The sequence below is a fragment of the Phaseolus vulgaris genome, chromosome 7, assembly GCF_000499845.2.
Source record: "Phaseolus vulgaris cultivar G19833 chromosome 7, P. vulgaris v2.0, whole genome shotgun sequence".
Classification (NCBI taxonomy): domain Eukaryota; kingdom Viridiplantae; phylum Streptophyta; class Magnoliopsida; order Fabales; family Fabaceae; genus Phaseolus; species Phaseolus vulgaris.
Window position 1 is genome coordinate 39,038,677 of NC_023753.2, and position 22,141 is coordinate 39,060,817.

Below are 22,141 nucleotides of genomic sequence, written 5' to 3' on the forward strand. Positions count from 1 at the left end.
ATAGATTTTAAACACGAAGTATATTTTTAAAAAAAAACACTAATTTTTAAACATGCACTACACTCTCGTAGTCTTTATAGATGACTAAAATATACTTGATTTAACTTTTGGGATATTTACTAAAATATGATCTTTTATTTCTTAAATTACCAAAGTAAGTATTCTTTTCTTTAAAAAAAATACTAAAGTACAAACACGATTTCCTTTTAAAAAGGTCATGCAAGCTTTACTTCACTTTTTATTTCTAAAACACTAAAATTCCTGTTTTAATTTTGTTTAGTAATAATAGCAATAACTGTAATTATACTAATATTAATTATAAAAACAATAGTACTAATAGTGATAACTATTATTATTATAATAAATATATTGATAAAAAATTACTTTGGTAAAAAAAAAAACTGGATTTTTTCATCTATGAATTGAATATGAATCCTAGAATGCTTTATTAACTTTGTTTGAAAATTATATTCCTTAGACACTTAATTCGTTCTTCCTTTCTCGTGCTAGTTTAAGAAAAGGGAACTTCTTTTCAAAGGAATCGATTCTTATTTAATGTTCTTTGGAGAAAGTTTTGATGGAAGGTAAAGTGTTGGGTTATCTTTATTCGTTCTTCACTTTTGCATTATTTTTCCTTTTCGTTTGTCCTTTGCACTCAAAGAACCAACCCCACTTATTTACTTCCCCAAAAGTAATATCATTTCGTGCCTTTGCATCATCACCAACACTGTTGTGAAGTAAATAAAATTGCAGTTTAGTTTTGGTGTTCGGTTAGAAAGTGAACAGTGTATAGAGATGGTTTTAGTCACAAAACAGAAAAAAGGATATGAGTTTGTGAACAAAAAAAAAGTGATAATTAAGGTTGAATTGAACGTGGCATTGAATACGACCAAAAGTGTTAATTGGTGGGTTCTAAAAGGTTCTTTGTGAAGTGAACTTGTGATTTTTAATTTGATAGTGCACTAAAAAGAGAGATGAGTTGAGAGTGAAATGGTGCATGAGTCCTAAAATGTATATCATCACTTAACTTTTTATGGCTTTGTTGATGTTAGATTGCTTAATATATAAGTCTACAGTTTTTTTTCTTCTTCTGCCCTTCAATTAAGACAAATCACTTTTGTACAGAACTTTTCTTATATAATTATGAGAGATGAAGAGAAAAAAAAAATTGAAGACAGTGAACCAATCTTTTTCTGTAGTCTCTTGTATTTTCGGTTACTATATCTATTAGATTGAATTGTTATATAAAGTTTAGGTTGTCTCCATATAGCTGGATATACTTTGTTTTTCTATTACTTGATCATGTTTAATTATCGGCATCTAGTTTTAAGTTTGTTCTCGAGTAAATGTGTGTATCTACGAGGTACTCTTATGATAAAGTTAGAATCATTTTGACAATCTATGAGATAAAATTACTTTACTTACCTGTTGAGCATATCTCTTATTTATAGTGTTTATTGTTTGGCTTTGACTTATTTGAACTTTTATTTTTCACAAATTACAATTATTAAATATATTTTTAAGTATTTTGAAATATTTATTGGACTTTGATACAATATTTTCCTATTTTATTATTTATTTATTATATTTTAGCTTTTATCATGTTCACGAACTTTCGTTCATTCGATCTCATTATTACAGAGACATTTTGTTAATTATGTTAATTAAGTAAAATTATTTTTCTTTAATTTCTTGAATATTTTTTTTTCTTCCACTTTTTGTATCTTAATTTTACATTCTTTATTGTTATCTTTTTGTTTATTTCAAATTTTAAGATTAAGAATATAAGTTCTTATAATTTCAACTGACTTATTTCATCTTCAAATTTAAAGCATTGTTTTCTCAATCAATTAGAGTATTTACATTTAAAGTTTTGTTTTTTTTTAAAATACTTTCCATAATATCGTGTGAGGAATTTATTAGTTCAACCATGGTTCTAAACTTATTAAAAACTCCTAAAAATTGGTAAGTTAACTTTTATGCATTTACTTATGAAAGTCATTATTAAATTTAAATAAACAGAAAAACGTTTTTCTTCTTTTGCTGAGGAATTTATTGGTACATAGAATTTTATTATTTTGGATAACAATATTGTACTTTTATTGGCTGAAATTTCTTTAATTGAAATTTAAAATTTAGTTGAAATTTAAAATTAAGAAATCGTTAGTCTAGTGAAGAAAAAAACTCATAACGGCTGTTCATTTTATAATTAAACATTACTTTAATGGACAAACTTTAAAAAAAGCCCTATAACTTTACTTTAAAAATATCAATCATATTCATTATGCAGTGTCTACTAAGATTAAATATTAATAGACTATGATGATGATGAATGTATTAATGATGGTAAACTTATTTTTTTATTTCATTTTTTATTTGTTGTTTGTGTTTTTTACTTTGTGACTTTTGGATTGTAGATTATAAAACTTATCTCAAAATCAAGAACGTTCACCATTACACACAACAAATAACCATATTATCATTACTTGAAAATAAAAAAGAAAATACCACATTTTCTATCATACTTAAAAAAAATATTATTAAGATTAAAAATAATTTGTAGATGTAGGGAGAATTTCTCAAACCACGAGTGCTAATTGATATGTGGAACCAATGAATATGGCCCAGTAGATTAAAATTTGGGCTTCTGTTTCTTCTTCTAACGGATTGGGCCCAACTTCAATTTGAAGACCAGTAAGTAAACTACAACACACCATGGGCTGTTTCTAACTGCACCTCCATATCTTCTTCTTCCACCTCCATACACAACATGAAAATACATTTTTGTCCTTCTTGTGTCATCCTCATAGAGTAGTTTCCGGATTATGTAATTCAGAAACTCATTTGAAAAAAGACTTCCTGATTACATAATCCGAAAGTTAAATAAGACTTCCAAATTATGTAATCCAGAGAATAATCATGCATATGAAAAATGACTTCCAGATTACGTAATCCGATAGCTAATTACAAATTTGAAAAATGAGTTCCGAATTACATAATCCATAATATTATAAAGGGGTATTTTTGGAAATTTGAAAACTTATGGAGGTGAGAGAAGAAAGGTATGGAGGTGCAGGAAGAAACAGTCCACGCCATGTTTATGATATAGAAAAGAATGGGATTCACATATACCATCATAAACTCTAACTTTAATATGATTATTGGAAAAAAAATAGTGTTAAGCGATTATAAATACTCCTCGAACTTATAATTATTTTCTCTCTATGCAATGTTTATTTTCACCAATAATTAAGTGTAAATAAGAGTTGCAAGCCCAATTATCCAGAGACTTTCTTCCTATCATTTTTATTAAATATAAAGGCTAAAATATATAATTTTTAAACTCCAAAAACTCATATTTGTGTTATTATTAAACTTTATTTTTCATCAATTAATAATACAATTCATTTAAATAGTTTATATTAAACTATAGATTATTTATATTATTTTTTTGTAGTTAATATATAGTAGGATGTAGAAGTGATGTTGTGTAACTGATAACTGATTTTGATTTATTTGTGATGGATTATGATAGGGATAATGTTGAAAAGGATAGTTGACGGTGGTGCACAGAATATAATATGTTCTTGAGCAGAGACATGGAAAACTCAATTCCAACGTGGCAAAGGAAAAGTGCGTCGACAAAATCTAAGTTGATGGTGGGAGATTCATTGAACATGTGTGTGCATTGTTGGATTTGATGCTTACTACAGATTGTCGTGTAATTTTCCTTTCATTGTCTTTTTGCAATTCCATCTTCAAACACTTCAAACCATACATTGCTTTCACTTCTATCTCTGCCAGACAACAATTCATCATAATACTTTCCACCACAATTTCTCTCACCTTAGTCGGTAAGGCGAGTAAAGTCCTTATTTTCAATCTCAAACTATTTTAATATATAAATATACTTTTTTAAATTTAATTATTATATTATTATTTTTTAGATTTAAGATTACATTCGTGTTGAGATCACACATTTAACATAAATTATAACATTTTATAGTATCTATATATCCTAGCTTAGAACAGACATATATTGTCCTGGTCTATATCAAATGTGTATCATCCCAATCTAAATTATGAGGTTCATAACAAAATGAAATGCTTGAGGAGTGAAATTCTCGAAAGACCTACCTTTATTTCCTAAAGTGTAATTTCTAAAAATTAACCAAAATGTTTGAATGCTCGTTACAAACTCTAGATTTATCCTTGTACTCTTGTTTTATTACGTAAAACTCAACGAGAGATCCTAAGTCGACTAAACATATGAATATTTCATAATATATAAATAGATAAAAACTTCATCTTATGAGTGGATTTTATAAAACTGAGTTAGTAAAAGTACAACCCTTAATAATTTTTGTGCAAGAATCTAATCATGAGATAATTGATCATTTCTTTCTATTGTTTGATTCGTATGATTATTGTGGAAAAAATTGGGAAAAAATTATAAACATTTTAAAGATCTTAGACAATGTAATAGATCATAAGGCTAATTCTCAATTTTTAGTTATAAATGTTTTATGAAAAGTTAGCTCCCTTATAGTTATTATAAATGTTTCATAAAGAATGTGATATCTCACACCGGATAAATATTTAATCGTTTTCTCTCTTACTAGTACTACAGAATGTTCTTGTAAATTATAATTAATACCAGACATGATATATAAGCAGTAAGTTCAGATCTAGAGGTTAAGCGTATTTGACAATTTTACGTAAGACAAAATTTATTCATGCGTCATTTTAATTGTACCACTTATACTTTAAAACTATTTTTCTCGGTCACAATAAAGATCGAGAAGATAATATAGAAAGAAAAAAATATGAATTTCAAAATTATAATTTTTTTAGATAAGATTTGAAATTTTATGTTTTTAAGTAATTTAATTACTATCATAAAAATATATTTTTTTTATAAAAAATATACTACTACACTAAAAAAACTCCAGTACACCGCAAAGACATTAAATCACTATGATAATTATATATAGATAGATAGATATTAATATTAGTGTATTAAGTAAATTAATTTGAAATCATGCTAATATCTGCTCTAGTAATTTCCTAAATCTTAAACCCATGCCCAAAACAATCAAAAGATACTTCAAATTGACTTGAGGCAAGGAGCGGCTATGCTCAAACGGTGGATTCTGTCTTGAAAGTAAGAAGATTACGATCATACATTAATTAATATCTTCAAAATCATATGCATAATTACTGCTATTTTATCTATCCCACTAAACTAAAACAGACATTTTTTATAATTTTTTATTATATTTAATATTAAATAGTGAATTTTAAGTCTAACAATATCATAAAATCGATTTATAAGGTGAGATTTCTATTCACGTATGAAAATGTCATAATCTTTAGTTGATGCGGGATTTTCGACACACCCCTCACGTTGAGGCTATCAACTTGTGCGTATGACTATATATTATGGATTGTCCAAGGTCAAATAGCGACCCTCTCAGACCGATGTTACCAATTCGTGTGTGGGACTATATATTACAGGTGATAGCGAGTGACCTATAAGTCTAACAAACACTCATTATAATAAACTCTAAATAACTCTGATAACATATTAAGAAGTGAACTTTAATCTTAATCAAATCTAATAAAACCAATTTATAAGTTATAAAAATGTCATAATTATAAAGATGTGATAATCTCTAAACCATTTTGAATATCCAACATTTAATATTATCAATAAATATAGGTGACGAAACAAGTGAATTAATCTTGATCTACTGTAAATCTTCTTAGACATAGATGAGACAAATTCACATGATCATGAAATATGAGTTGAAAATGTTTAAAAAGAGCTTCACTCATTCCTTAAAAAGTTTAAAATAAAATAGAAATATCATTTATTTAACGATGTATACATATATAAAAAAAATATAAATTTATTTGTAGGTTGATGGATTAAAGAGCGAGTTAGATGGATGAACTTTCATTTAGTCAAGTTGATATTTTGAACATAACGAATTAAGATTAGTTGAATTATAACGAATTAAGATTAGTTGAATTATTTTAACTGGCCATGTTGGTTTTTAGTTTATAGTTTTTGGTAAGTTTATATGATATTGTAAAAGGGTTGGATTATTTTTGAAATGGTTTATATTTTTTTTTCTAATAAAAAAATACACTTAGCTTGTGTTACAATTTTTAATAAGTTAACATGTATGATTTTTAAGATAAGTCTTAATGTGGTGGTTCTATGTTCAGAAACTGATAATAAATCCAAAATTAAATTTTGGTTTTAGGAATATTTTCAATGAGATCCCAAAAAAGGGTTCTATTAACTTATTTTTAGAATGTAAATGTTTTAACATAAATATCTTCACTTTAAAATCAATTTCCATTACTAAAATTGACCCAAAGACACTTATGTTTGACTGAAGTTTTGAATTTTTTGCAGACATTTAATGGATTTGGAACCAGAAGGATGAGAGAATTTGAAAATTATTTGTCGGCAAAATTTATTTGTAGTATTCTAAGAGATTAATTTATCTTCAGACTGTGGAAGAAGATTTAAACCACCTTAATTAATCGTTTTTTTGTTTCATGAAAATGTTTTATTGCATAATCATGTGTTTTTAATTTTTTTATAATAATCGCATCTTAATTATCAACAGCCTAACAAAAATTATGTAAATACCAATACTAAATATACATTTTTTAGGAGAGCAAAAGTAAGTAGAATTTTAAACATGCCTTTAATATTTATTTGTTTACCTAATGCCTGCTTGCATTAAAGTTTTGTAGATTAAAATTAAACGAACGTTATTTTGTAAACTGGGTTTACATAAGCAACTTTTTTTTTCTTCTTTTTGATTTCAAAGTAAAACTGAGTTCAAAAAATGAAGAACTAATATCCAACAAGATTTCAACATTCTTATAATAAGACGTTTTGATGAATTAAACGTTTTGATGAATTAAGAGAAAAATATGTATATAAAGTATTATTAATTTTGATCTCTACGTAACATAAGTTTATATTGAACCTATCAACTCCTAAACGAATAAATTTATTTATATTAATATTATGAATAATAATTTAACGTTAAGAATAGAATAATCTAATAGTGAAACTTAGAAAGAGTTTAAAATTTATAGAGATGGAGTTTATAAAAAATGTAAAATAAAATATTTTAAACCTATTTATAAATGTTCTGTAAAATTATTTTCATTCTCTGTTTACTTTAAACTATATCCTCTAAACTCAAAATAATTTAATCTTACATAAACTCTCAATTTATTTAGGTACTATAAGATTGATTTTTTAAAATATATTCAATTGTTTATAATAGAACTATAAGATGGATCATTTAAATATATTCAATTGTTTATAGTAGAATGTGAGTATAGTAAAGATTATTTTCTTCAATAAAAAAATCAGCATATTTTCTTCAAATAGCAATATAGCATCACAATTAGAGGTGTTTACGACTCAATTCTATCGGAATTTTCATTAGTAAGTTATCAGAACTAAATAGAAAAATGAGTTGAGGTTTTGTTTAATTAAAAAATGGCACTTGTTTGGGACATTATTTGATATTATGAAAAGAATTGAAGTGATAAAAAAATAGGAAGAAATATATTTGTAGGAGAAAAGAAGAATGTTAAAAGTTGATGTTTGGTTGCAGGTGTGGACTGTGTGAATGTCCAATCACAGTTCATCACATTAAATCTCTTCATCATTCTTGTTTTGATGGACACGACTACTCATAATAAATGTTTTTTTTTTCTTCTGCACTTCACCTTTTTCTTTATTACGCCACTCTAAACATAGATCACAAAAAATAGACACCAAAACAAATATCCAAAATACCTCAAATAAACTTTCCTATATCAATATTCTATGCAAATCACTTTATTAACATATACTCTCCTAAGGTATCTTATAATTTTATCAAGTAAAATATGATATTAACATAGAAAAAGTTTTTTTTACTACAATTAAAGGTTTCATCTTCATCACAAAGTTTTTTTTTTCTTCTTAAATTGGTGTCTAAAATATTTAATTTGTATGCATTCATTAAAAATTTTGAAGAATTTAAATTAATTTGATATTTTTTATATCTTTAAGAGATATTAAATATTGTGATAACTTTATGTGTTAAGGTAAGTGCTGTATAAGAGTTGAAGCATGCTTAAATGAGTTATATTTTTTTTTATCAATAAAAAAAATATTAACAGAGAATTAAAATTGTTTAAAATACAAAAATTATAATTTTATTGTTACAACAAATTGTATGTTCGTCCAATTATGAAAATCAAAATGGACTAAAAGTACAATGTGATAGGTTTATATGGTAGTTAAACAACTTGTGCTTAAATATTCTAGAAATGATCCATGTATATATGGTTCTCATTTGCTAAGCTTATAATTATAGCAATGTAAAAATAGCTGATACTGTGTTATTTTCCTTCTTATTTATTATATATGTAAGTACATCGCATAATATTCAAGTTAAATAAATGAAAATGATTAAACTTTTATAAGAATATTAACTTATGACGCAGACAAATAATTAAAATACATATGTGAGAACATAAAAAATTGATTTTTTTAATCTAATTTATTTGGACCAAAAGCGACTACAAAATTAAAGGAAGAAAAAAAAAATAGTTAGTTGATTTTATTGATATAATAGAAAAAAATTTATATTATATTTAAAATTAATCTATAAAATAATATTTTAAAAATAACTTGATAATTAAGTATTTTTGTCCAATGACCATCTATCTCATTTAGCGAATAATTTACTGAAGGTTTTACTTAATAAAATTGACCAACAAAGAGTAGGCTTGTCTATCGACCAAATTTGCTTAACGAACATGGTTCGCCCAACAACCAATATTCTTCAATGTTCAATTTTCTGAATTTTCGTACAACAAGAATACTGTTTGCCCAACGCCTAACAAATATGGCTTTCTCGATGACCAGTGCTATTGAGTTTTCTAATTTTTTAATTGTACTCAACGAGAACGTTATTCAGCCAACAAGTTTGCATAATTATAAATAATTTGTAGAATTATCTAACAAAAGAAATACTGCAAAAGAAATTTTGATACTTGTGACTAAGTCATCTACACATTCAAATAATCTAACATAAGGTACTATTGAAAAAAGTAAAATCAATTTCCCTTTTCTAAATTGATGGTCTTATACTAACGAAGAACTTTAACTTCTAAAGAATATAATAATAACTTAACACAAACCACAAAATCTTAATGAATTGTATAGACATATAACTAAAATCATAAATTAACATAGACTAATCTTTAGAATTACAAACACCACATTCAAAATACAAAGTATGTTTACTAACTAAAAAAAAAAACTCAGAAGTGAATCAAAGAAAAAAATATAATTAATCTTTTATTAGAAGAAAATATGATTAAGCACGTTTTTTACTCTATTCACAAGTTCAAATATAGTATTTTATCAGAAAAAAATATTGAGAAAATAAATAAAAAATCAGATAAATAATAATTATATTAAAATAAAATTTAAATAAATATTTTTTAAATATTTTTGTGTCATTTTAGCTATAATAATTATATTTTAATACTATTTTTGGGTTTTTACAATTATAAAATTTAAGAAATAAAAAATAATATTTTAAAATACCAATATATTAAAATAAATTATTTTATAAATTATTAAAATTACATTTATTTTATTTTAATTATCATTTTGATATTTTCATTTATTTTCATATTTTTATTTTAATTAATTATTTAATAATAATAATTAATAAAATATTAACTATAAATAAAATTATAAGAGATTATATATGTAATTCCTTGCATTTTATGAAGAAAAATCCACTGTTTCTAGAAGCAGAAAAGCAAGGTTCGAATGTATAAAAAAAGAGTTTGAAAAACAAAAGTATAAAATATTGAAAACGCGCAAAACAAAAACCAATATACACTTTCTTCATTATACAAAGAAGATTTGCTTGAAAGAGTGCATGATATCGATGTATTAAAACATAATCGATTATGTAATCAATTATATGTATATATGTAATTAATTATGTTCTTATGCATAATGAATTATCTTTTAATATAACTAATATTTTTTTAACATAATAAATATCATCAATATTTTATTATTAAATATTTTAAATATAACAAATTAATTAATTGAAATTTTATTATATGTTTTATTTTTATATAATTTTATTTATAATTTACATTTATATTTAATTTTTTTAAAATATAACTTTTATTTACAAAAAATATAATATATTTTTTTAACTTTAAATTATCGTTTTAAATATATTAATATACAAAAAGAAAAATTAATATACGATAACAATCAAATCATTTATTATTTTTATATGAATTTGTTTTAATTTACTTTAATTGAAACAATAATTTTTCATACTTTATCCTCTTTTGTTTCTGTTTCCAACCTCATCTTACTTCCATGTGGGTGTCTGTCTCAATCATCGCTGTGAAATAAGAAAAGCAACAAGACATTTGCATTTTCCAAACAAACGTCGTTGTCTTCATTGAAAAACACGTAGGTCCACAAATCACCGAAATTATTGTTTTTGAAACACATATGTTGAGAAATACAAACACAGGGTTTTTGGCTGTAGCTTTCATAGTCAGAATTGTGCAAATCCACAACATATGTACATAAGTGTATATATGAGAATACTTCATTTGTTGAACCTTATTCATACTAACACTTCATTCCATATATGTATCGGTAGAGAGAATGTATGATACTCATATTCGGCATTACTTAAAATTTACTCATACAATTAAAATCATTACTTCTAATAGATAAACAAATTAATCAATAATCAGGTCAATAACAAATATTTCATAATAATAATATAAATAGATACAAATTTTAAAAATAAATTTCGTCATCTTTCAGTACAAATAGTAACAAATGAACATTAAAATCTTATTTATACGTCGAAGTACCTTTTGTAAAGAGTAAAAAAAAAAAAATGTGAAAAGATGTTTGAGTAAAAGAAAAACCGAACAACCAAGATAAAAGAGAATTATTCTCTTTATTCTAACTTATGAACCTCAAATAGTTCTCTTAAATGGTGTGTCGGTATCCGATACTCTTATGATACCTGTAGAACATGTATCCATGATGTGTTTAATTCAAAAAATATTCGTTAGATTTATGACAATTTTAATACGGTTCTAACACAATTTAAAAAAAATACATTAATTTTCTAAAAATTTAAATTTTATTGTTATTATAATTATAAAAATAAGAAACAAATATTTGTGAATCAGTCATGAAAAACATCTTTCTGATAAAAAAATAATCTAAAATATAATTGTGCACATGAATCTTTATTATCAATTTATATAATTCATAATTATATAATATATAGATTTGTGTCTCTGTGTCCTACATTTTAAAAATTATACGTATTTTTGTGTCCGTATCCGTATCGTATCAATGTCTTTGTCGGTATCTATACTAGATTCTAACCGGTTAATAATAATATATTTCTTCAACCATAACCATGTTTTATACACAACATTAAAATTTCCAATTTACTACTGTTTCAACGGTTGAAGTTCCTGTTACACTGTGAACAAATGTTGACACAAACAAGTCTCTTAATAACAGTCACAAAAATGAAGATGAAAGAAGATTACAAAGAGCGAAAAGAGGAAACAGGAGCACGAGAGAAGAATGATAGAGTCGGTGACGTTGCCGGCGCGTTGATACACGTGCACATGATAACCGTAGCTTCCAACATCAACGTCTGATAGGTCCCACGATGTTCCTTCCGAGGTCTCTCTCTGAAGACACTTTTGATCCATCAACGGCTACAACTGCTCCACTGCACCCATCATTCTTCTTTCTTCTCAACACAAACCCTTCTTTGTCATCAACTTAGCCTACACTCTCGTCGTGTCGGCAAACACATCCTAACCAAACAAATTCAACCACATTAATTCATATCATTTTGTTTTTATTAATCAACAATCAAGATCTTAACCTCAATATGTTTTTTTAGTCCCACTACCTTGGACCATATAATACTTTATTTATTATTATCATTCATCCCACTTTATATCTATAATATTTCCTAAACGAATTATAATACATTGATTTTTTTAAATAATTATATTATAATTCTTAATATTATTATTTAAATTATTTTATATTATTTAATATAAATTTATTTTTTATTGGATTACAAATAATTCTTTTAATTGTCAAACAAAAAGTATAATTTTTCTTGGTAAACATAAAATAAATAGTTATTTCGAACTTCATTTCAAAAGAAATATTATTTTTCTAACTTTTTAAACATCATAGTCTCTCATGAGAATTTTGGCAAATAATAGAACAAGTCTATTCAATCAATTTTTTCTTTATAACGATTTTTTCGTCATCTTTTTTTATTTATTTTAATTCAGTTTCAATAAATTTTGTTAGAGGTATGTTTAGATATTTAGATTATAATTTTTGTGTGTACATGTTTAGTTTTTCAGAGAGTTTTAAGGAGTTGTGTTGGAGATCCCACATCGACTAGAGATAAAGACATTTCATTGTATATAAGTGGGTGCAAACTTCATCCCATGAGCCGGTTTTATGAGGTTGAGTTAGGCTTAAAGTCCACTTCGTAATATGGTATTAGAGTCATTTCGAACCTATCCTAGCGAGTGTTTGTGTTGGACCTATCGTGCCACCCGCTATCGGACGTGAGCTTATATAGTCCCACGCACGATTTTGGTAGCAAATTAAACGGGTAATAAAAACTACTTCATCTAATACTTTAAAAAACAATCATGCATATTTAAGAAGAAATTTGTCACTGTAATCATGAGAATACATAACATGTGCTTCACTCATCATATTTTTCCATTTCAACTTCTATTTTTCATTCTTTGCACAAAATTTATATGTAACATTTGTTAAACTTGGACTTAAAATAATCAACTATTTTCTATTTACATTACATTATAAAAAAAAACAATTTTAAAAACAAAAAATTATTATATATATCCATCAAAATATATATTATTGTGTTTTCACTCATAACTACTACAAAATCTTATTGGTATCTTTTTTATCAATTTCTTGTCGAATATAACTTTTTTTCTACTTTTATTTCAGCGTTAAACAGCGTTCAACATAAGGCGTTAATCCATTGTGTTTGAATGAAGAATATTTCGTTAATTTGTGAGAGAAGATATTGAAAAAATAATTTTCTCCCAACTACAAAAAAGACGAAAAAAATTACGGGACAATTTCAAAATGTCTAATTATAATTATCCTCATATCTAAATATACTATGCTACCAAAATAAACACATGAATTCAATTATACATATAAAACAATTAATTATATTACAAAATAGAAATATTAAATATATCTATAATAAAAATAAAACTATTACATATATATAATAAATAAAATTATTATATATTATAATAAGAATAAAATAATTAATTATATTATAAAATTTATATACGTAATCAATTATATATTATACATAAATTATATAATATAATTAATTATTTTATTTTTATTATAAATATTAATAGTATAAATATTACAATATCAAAATAATAATATTTAAAATTAATTTACAAAAATAATAATGAAATTATAAATAATAAGATTACATAAAATAAAATTTTAAAATAGTGATAATAAATATAAATTAAAAGTTTAATAATAATTTTATTTGTCTCAAATATTTAATGATATTTTTAATAAAAATAAATAATAATAATTAGTAACGATAAAGTTAAATATAGTTATTTAAAGAAAGAATATTAAACAAAAATGAAACCATTGAAGCAAAAGAAAGTTTTTTAAAAACAATTTTGATATTAATGAGTAAAATTCCACTTGTGTGCGTAAAATGAAAACAGAGTTGAAGCCTTTTTTTGTTTTGTGTGGTAGTGTGCTTGTTTTGTTGATGATGATTTGAAGTGTGAGGTGTGAGTTTTGTAAGAAAGTAGTTTATATTATTGTTAATCTGAGAAGGTGTTTTATCCAATCCAATCAGCTGCTACAAAAATGTAATAAAACGTGTTTCCCGAGAGAAGAGAGAAGATGAAGATGAAGATGAAGATGAAGATGGCATGAATCAATCAAGAATGAAGTGTGAGTTGCATAAATCAAGCAAAAGTGTAATCATTACCCGCCAAACCAAACCGATTGATCCAAGTTTCTGTCATCTGCAAAGAGTATTCACCACTTCCAAGGTTTTCTTTTCCTACTCTATTAACTAGCCAAGATAAACTATTATTCAACATTCATTATTTTCTAGTATAATTATGTAAAAAGATTGAGGTATTTACCTGTACAAAACATATTTCTATTGCTATCACAAACATATTATAATTATTAAACTCATTTACATCCATATTATAACTAATTTTTTTTTCTTATAACATTCCTAATTTCTCATGTCTAAAATATCATAACATCCGACTATAAATTTATATTATCATTCAACACTTTTAATCTCAAATAAAATATTATTAATAACTCAACATATTCCCACATAGTTTTAAATAATATACTATTTCACTTAAAAATCATTAATTTTGTAAACAAATTTTTTATTACCACATCACGTTATCACGTTGATCCAAATATTCTAACATATGATTTTAACATATAGTTGTATTAAAATTTTAAACTAACTTACCTTACCTAAATTTTGAGCACGTACTCACAAAGAGCTCCAAATTTACGTAACTTGAAGACAACTTAACCTGTACCGAAAATTTTAATGAATTATCTAACAACATTATAATGACTATGAACAAAAGGAGAGTAATCCTAAAGCTAAAAACACTACTTACGGAAGACTTATACTATAAACAAATCTAACCAGTTAAAAAACTAACTCAAAGTAAAAATTAGAAAATAAACTTTGACTATAATTATTTTAAAATATTATTAATTACTTAAAATTTGGATAACAGAATAAAAATAACTATAATTTCACTAATAATAATTTGTATTTTTTTTCCAAACAATAGTTTTTAAGCAAAAATATGACTAATGTTTATTGTTTCATTTTAATCAAATTTGAATATATTATAGTTATTATTTTTATAAATTCAGGTCATAAAAATATGATGTTTGGTTTAAAATGGTCAATAACTAATACATTATAATCAATATAAAAAATGTAAAATATAAAATAATAGTATTGTATTCTTGTTAACAACATTATTTTTTTATTTCACATTAGAAAACGGTAATAGCACATAACGAAATGGAAGTAAATTAATAACCAGTATTTAACCTTTAATCTAGTAAATAATATTTACTATGTGCGAAATGATTTTAAAAATAAAAAATAATTAATTAATATATTCATTAAATTAAATAATATTTTATAAATTATAAATTATTAATATTTAAATTAATAATAAATATTTATAAATTAGTTTCTAAATTATTATTTAATATTAATTACAAAACTTTTATTTATTAATTATTTTTTAAAATAATTACTTTAGAATTTAAAGTAATTAATAGTTATAATCTTCGTAATTAATGTTATATATTAGTTTAAAATTTAGTTTAAACTTGAAAATATTTTTCTTAGAAAAATAATGGATTATGAATAACATAATCTATTATATATAAGAAACTAAAACTTCACCTTTTTAAACTATGCATTAATATTAAAATTGATTAAACCCAAACTACAATAAAATTATATGTAACTTTATATATATACACATGGTATTGTATTATATAAAACCACGTGTAACTTGTAAAAGGCAAACGCTTTTTCTTTTGGAAATAGTTTCATTAAATGTCACATAAGTTACGTATCCCATTAAAATATCTAGCACAATTAAGACGTGAAGGAAGATGTGATAATATTTTGTGGATTAAAAATAGAGAAAAACCAATTATAATATTAGATTTTTTTTAAAGGTAAGATTTTTTTATAAAGTGTCTTTTTTTTTTCCGCGTTTCGTCTTCACGATCTCCATGTATTGATAGTCTTTGATTGATTATTTCTTTTGTCGAATAAGTGAAAAGAATCTGTAAAAGTATTCCGACAATCAAGTTAGTCTGAATACAGTGTACAGGTGAGTCGACTAATATTTAGTCAAACATCACTTAAGTAGAAATTAATATCAATGACAATTTAAATACATATTCTACTCTTAATTCATTAAAATGTATTTTTCAAACAATACTGAAACATAGATCTCCAAAACAAAAAATAACGATTACTCAGAATGATGTTATCTTAATGAATTTAAACTCATTTTTCAAATAATATTAAAATATCAATCTCTAAAATAAAGAATATCGAATGATATTATCTTAATGAATTTAAGGTAAGAACACTTATCACATTTAACTTACAAATTTTAGCATAATAAAATTATGAGTTCTGTTTTTTACTTAGGTCTTTGTATAATTTGCAGTATAATAAATAAAGTAGAAAAGTTAGAGAAAAAGGGATAATGTACAGAATACACATAATCTCATGGTTTGGTGTCGCTTTTTGTCGTTCGGTCAATGACTCAACGCGAACAAAACAAACCGATTTCTATTTCCGAAAAGACCAATAGCAAAAGCATTTTTGTCATTTAAAAAATTTACAAGTTATGTGAGCATGAAGGGCCAGCACTTATATATATACACACACATAGCTGCTTCACCATTACAAATACTCACTCTCTTCTGTTCTCTCATTCTCAACCCATTTCTCTGCTCTCAGAACTTCCCATCACACACACCACAAATGGAAGAAACCAAATCCAAGTTCAAGAGGATTTGTGTCTACTGTGGAAGCAGTTCTGGTAACAAAGCTAGTTACCAAGAAGCTGCTGTGGAACTAGGCGAGGAGATGGTAATTTTGTTTCCTCACTTTCACTTTTCTTGCATTCTGTAACAATACCACTTTCATCAACTTCACTTAATCTTCTTCTTCACAACACAAGTCCTTTTCACATGAAAAAGACACCCAATTTCATGCCTTTATCTCCATAGACTCTAGTGAGAAAAACAAACAAAAGAAAAATGGTTTAAACTTGAAAGCAGGCTTAAAAAATCTTCATCCACTTGATTTTGGGGTACCCTAGAATTATTATATTTTTGTCCTATTAGCTATTACTTTCACTAAGTTATGTTCAATGAACTTGCTTCATTTAAGAGTATTTGAATCCGTTTTTTCTTCAAAGTCTGCGGCAGTTTCTCCTCTTAGCTTTTTTTATTCATTTTTGCCTCTTTCTGAACTGTGTGGTGTTTGTGTTTCCTTTTGTTTTCTCATTTTATGAGTTTTAGGTGAGAAATGTAATCCTTAAACTCTGAACTCTTGGTTATGATCGATGAGGAATGAGAATGGTTTAGGTTAAGAGTTTGTCATGAAAGAGAGAGATTGCAAGCTGGAACCTGCTGTCAGTTGAGCAGCCTTCTTGCATGATCTATGTTATGCCTGTAACATGTTTTTTTTCTTGTTCTGTTTCTTTTTTGTGTCAAATAATTCTGCAACTGAGAAAAAAAAATAGAGAAAGAAATGTTCTATGCGCGTTTCAAGGAGGATGAACGTGCAATTTTGGCATCATTACACTATGAAGCGTGCTCTTAGCCTTTGGCATTCCCCACAAGCTTCATCACCTCCATGATTTTTCCCTGTGGTCGAGGGGTAATTTATTTGCATCCTAAAATGATTTTTCCCTGTCACCAAACTTTACCATTGACCACTATGTGAATATACTATAGTAAAATTATTAGTATTTTATTCAGCTTGTGTCCATATACTTGGCTTGTTTGTTTCTTCCATGATGATGATTAATTCAGTGACACGTGTCTAACTGGTTTGGTTTTCAATGTTTTTTTTGTAGGTTGAGAGAAGGATTGATTTGGTCTATGGAGGTGGTAGTGTGGGGTTGATGGGTCTAGTTTCTCAGGCAGTTCATGATGGTGGACGCCATGTTCTGGGGTTTGTTTTTTTTTTTCTCTCTCTTAATCTCATTCTATGTCTATATTTTATGGTGTTTAGACCAACTTGATCATTCTGTTGATTGGTACAACGAAGTGGGTTATGATGTTTAATCCTTCTGTTTTGCCTACTGACCCATGCGTGTTTCCCTGTTTCCTAAGAAATAGGACATCATTGGATAAAAAAAAACAGGCAACATTAGACATTAGTTTTTGCCTATTTGATTAAAGCTTCCAAATGTTGGATGCAAGGGAGCATTCTGGATATAAATAAAATATAAGGTTACTATGTGATGTGGTTAATGTAGCTTTATGTTCCATTGGGGTGTTTAAAAGGGGGAAAAAGTGTGTTAACCTTTACCCATGGTTAGAAGCCTTTTGATCAGCTTTGCTCTGTTGGATAAAAGTTGAATGCCTTTTAGCCCTTTTAACAGTGGAAAGTTTTTGCTCTGGAATTGGAGCCACACCATTGCCTTCAATAATATTTTACTTTGCATGCACTTTCAAGACATGCTTAAAACTCATCCATCTTCAAATTGGTCTTTGCTTTCTTTTGTTATTTGTTTATTGAGTAATCATTTTTCCTTTTATAAAATATTTGCACCTCTGTCTTTTTGACTGATGGTGTGCATCATTGCCTCACTTTTGCAGTGTTATCCCAAGAAGTCTCATGCCAATAGAGGTAAATCACTCTTGTCTCTGGCTACTATGCTGTCTCTTATACAGTGATTACATAGTACAATTTTTACCACATTGATGATGTTAGCTAATAATAAATTGTTGTGTCTCAATAAATAATTTTATAATGTATATGTTGGATATACAGATAACTGGTGAGCCTATTGGTGAAGTGAGAGCAGTATCTGATATGCATCAAAGGAAAGCTGAGATGGCTCGTCAAGCTGATGCATTCATTGCCCTTCCTGGTATGGATTATAACTGATAACTATATTGACACAAACACAAAACTGAAACAAACGACATAGTCATGTGAAGTGGGGATTTTTTGTCTTTGAGTGGTACAACATTAACACATGTTGCTGTTACTCATGTCTTGTTGTTTTCAAACACCAGGGGGATATGGAACCCTTGAAGAATTGCTTGAAATCATTACATGGGCTCAGCTTGGAATCCACAGCAAACCGGTATGAACTATTCCTCAGCTTCATTATGTGATTAGACAAAGTTGTTCCACACAAAAGGAGATACTAATGACCTTAGTTCAGAACTTGGTTCTCTAAAATCTATGTCAGCATCTATTTTCCAAACAGTATATAGTATTGTGTCAAATTAATGAAAAATGCCTCTTATGATCTCTCTGGGATCGAATTTCTGTTATGTGATTATAAAAATGAAGAAGTCAAATCTCATCTTTGCTTGTTTCCTTAATCAACTTGCTTCCACATGACGCATGATATTACGCATTCATTCACCATCTCCTTATTTTAATATCTTAATAGAACATTATATGGATTAGACACGCGTTTTGATCTTAGTTAAATACCCTGCTAAAAGGGTATATTCTAGCAGCACAAGGAAGCTTCACAATGGAACCTACACATGTGGGGAATTTAATTCAACATTCACACGAGAAGATATTTTGTTTAGTTAATCGTTGTCACGTTACATTATTTGATGGTTTTCCGTTTGAATGGGAGAAGGACATAGAAAATGATTGAGGGAAACGACAGAAATTTAAAGTTAAATGGTCAATGGAATGCATATGTTGGAGTTATTATTATGATTAACAATTTTTGTGGTGCAGGTGGGTCTGTTGAATGTGGATGGATTTTACAATTCCTTGTTGTCTTTCATTGACAAGGCCGTTGATGAAGGCTTTATCTCTCCAAAGGCACGTCGCATTATAGTGTCAGCCCCCACAGCCAAAGAACTGGTTAGAGAGTTAGAGGTGTGTGAACAATTTTCTTTTAGCTTCACTTTATATGAAATGATTGTGAACAAAAACAAAGTTTTGTGGTTGAGTTATCTAAGAGTTAAGATGGTGATAATGCTAATTATCATTGTTAGTTAATTAGAATGGCTTAATCAAGTTGCTAAATCAAGTGGGCCATGTTGTGGAGACAATGATCATTGAATGTTTTGTGAAGCAGGAACATGTACCTGAACGAGATGAAGTTGTATCCAAGTTGGTGTGGGAAGAAAGACTAAGTTATGTGCCTGAATCAGAACTTGCCATGTGACTCATCTTGTGATTCTAGTGGGAGATTGATGAACACTTAGTTTTGGGATATTTTCTATCATTTTGTTGTTTTTTTTTATGTGTTTTGGGTACATAATAGTCAATATATATGGGCATAGGAAGTGTAGGATCATACATCATCCTCTTATTTTGCTTTTTTCCAACTTATGTTGATGCCCCTACTATACACAAAATGAGGGTAAGTCAAAAACATGGAAAAATCATCAATGGAAGTTTTCTTATGGATCATTGCTCTTTTTGTCCTTTCTCCCATTTTATTTATATTATATATTAAAATGCTATACTTGATAAATTAACCCTTTTGAGAAAAACTCTTTAATAATTCAAATGGGGAAATGTTTATTTAGTTGAGATTATTGCATGTCTAGTTTTTGGTAAACTATTCTATATAATTTGGTTCACATGGGTTTTTAGAATTGTTCATGAAAGGAATATTATATATAAAGAAATAGTTATAAACTTATTTTTAAATTTTGAGCTAAAAACTATAAATGAGTTTATAATATATTGGGGTTACATTTTTAATATTTTCAATAAGTGATACCAAAATCATTAATTCATTTAGGAGATTGACTTATTAGTAATCAAATCACTTCTTTTCATTTTGATAGAAAATTTGAAGATATTATAACAAGTTTGTATTGTAACAAGCAACAACAACAATAAACTTGATGCCCAATGCCACATCAAACACTTTTCTTCCATCTTTCTTTAATCAATTATTTGATCATTATCATGTCACTATAAAGTTAGTTGAAACCTTTATACAAAATAAGAGAAATGTCTCACAAAATCTACACAATAAGAAAAGTTTGATGTAACAAAATGCATGTGAGGCACATGATCTGTAAGAAATTAACACTTGCCCAGTGCTACCAAATTTGACTTAATCAATTATATGAGATCAAATCTAATCCAATCTTATTGGAAAATTTCCAATCACCAACCATTAAAAAAATAATTGTATTCATCTAATTTCCTCCCTCTACAAGAAACTATAGAATTTCCAACCATTTTTCAAAATATTCTGCTGCATTGGCTATCAAAAATATAATCAGAAAGAGAAATAAACAAAGGCTTTGGGAAATATTTATTGCATACCTCTATCCAACAAATTTGGAATGAGAAGGACCTATGAATTATTTTATCCTAAAGTTTATATTAAATAAATATATCTATTTACAATTGGAAATAAATCCTATAAGAAAGAATTTTGGTGATGAGTGGGTGAGGATATCGGTTAAAGAATCAATAAAAAAATCTTAAATATTATAGTAGAGGGTACAATTATATAATATTTTTTATGTGCCAACTAAAATTATAATATTTTGTGTGTACCAAATAAAACTATGATATTCTTTAATAATATTTTAAATTTTTAATTCTTTATTTAATGCTCTAACGAATACATGTTAGCATTCCTCCTAGAGAAAGGGTTTTACAGTGTATAATATGACAACAACAAAATTAGAACGTTTGATTCTGTGTGCTTATTCATATTCAATTGCATATTCTTTATGTGCATCTAGATATTAGAAACAATATTATGTGACGTAATTTTTTTAAAAATAATCATAAAAGAGAAAAAAATGGGTATGTAAAATGAATTAAAATTCTTTTATAAATTAAAATTACTTTATGTACTTAATTTTCATGGAATACTTCTTTTTCATCAATCAAACTATTGAAATAAGAAAAGTCAAATTTAGTGATTAATATTTTTATTAAGAAGTAAATTTTAAACTTAACTTAATTTTATAAAGTGAATTTTGCACATTTCAATACACTCTCTGCACGTCAAAATCTTTAAACTCGTATATGAGACTATATATAATATGAATGATTTGATAGCGACTCGATAACGAGTGATATGATAAACTCAACAAATGTTGTTAGGATAGATTCTAAATTATTCTGATATCATATTAAAAAGTGAACTTTAAGCTTAAATTAACCATATAAGACCA

General features: G+C 26.3%; 1 protein-coding gene across 2 annotated transcripts; it reads left to right on the plus strand.

Moving 5' to 3' along the window:
* Positions 1 to 16,658: 16,658 nt before the first annotated feature.
* Positions 16,659 to 20,402, plus strand: LOC137827459 (cytokinin riboside 5'-monophosphate phosphoribohydrolase LOG7). 2 transcript variants are annotated; one of them, XM_068633609.1, is made up of 7 exons: positions 16,659 to 16,862; positions 17,857 to 17,954; positions 18,605 to 18,635; positions 18,780 to 18,879; positions 19,028 to 19,098; positions 19,719 to 19,862; positions 20,065 to 20,402. In XM_068633609.1, exons 1-7 carry the CDS (start codon positions 16,755 to 16,757, stop codon positions 20,152 to 20,154), a joined length of 642 nt encoding a protein of 213 aa, XP_068489710.1. In that variant the 5' UTR covers positions 16,659 to 16,754; the 3' UTR covers positions 20,155 to 20,402. The 2 variants fall into 2 exon arrangements, with proteins under 2 accessions (XP_068489710.1, XP_068489712.1); XM_068633611.1 differs by lacking the exon at positions 16,659 to 16,862 and adding an exon at positions 17,024 to 17,657.
* Positions 20,403 to 22,141: the final 1,739 nt, after the last annotated feature.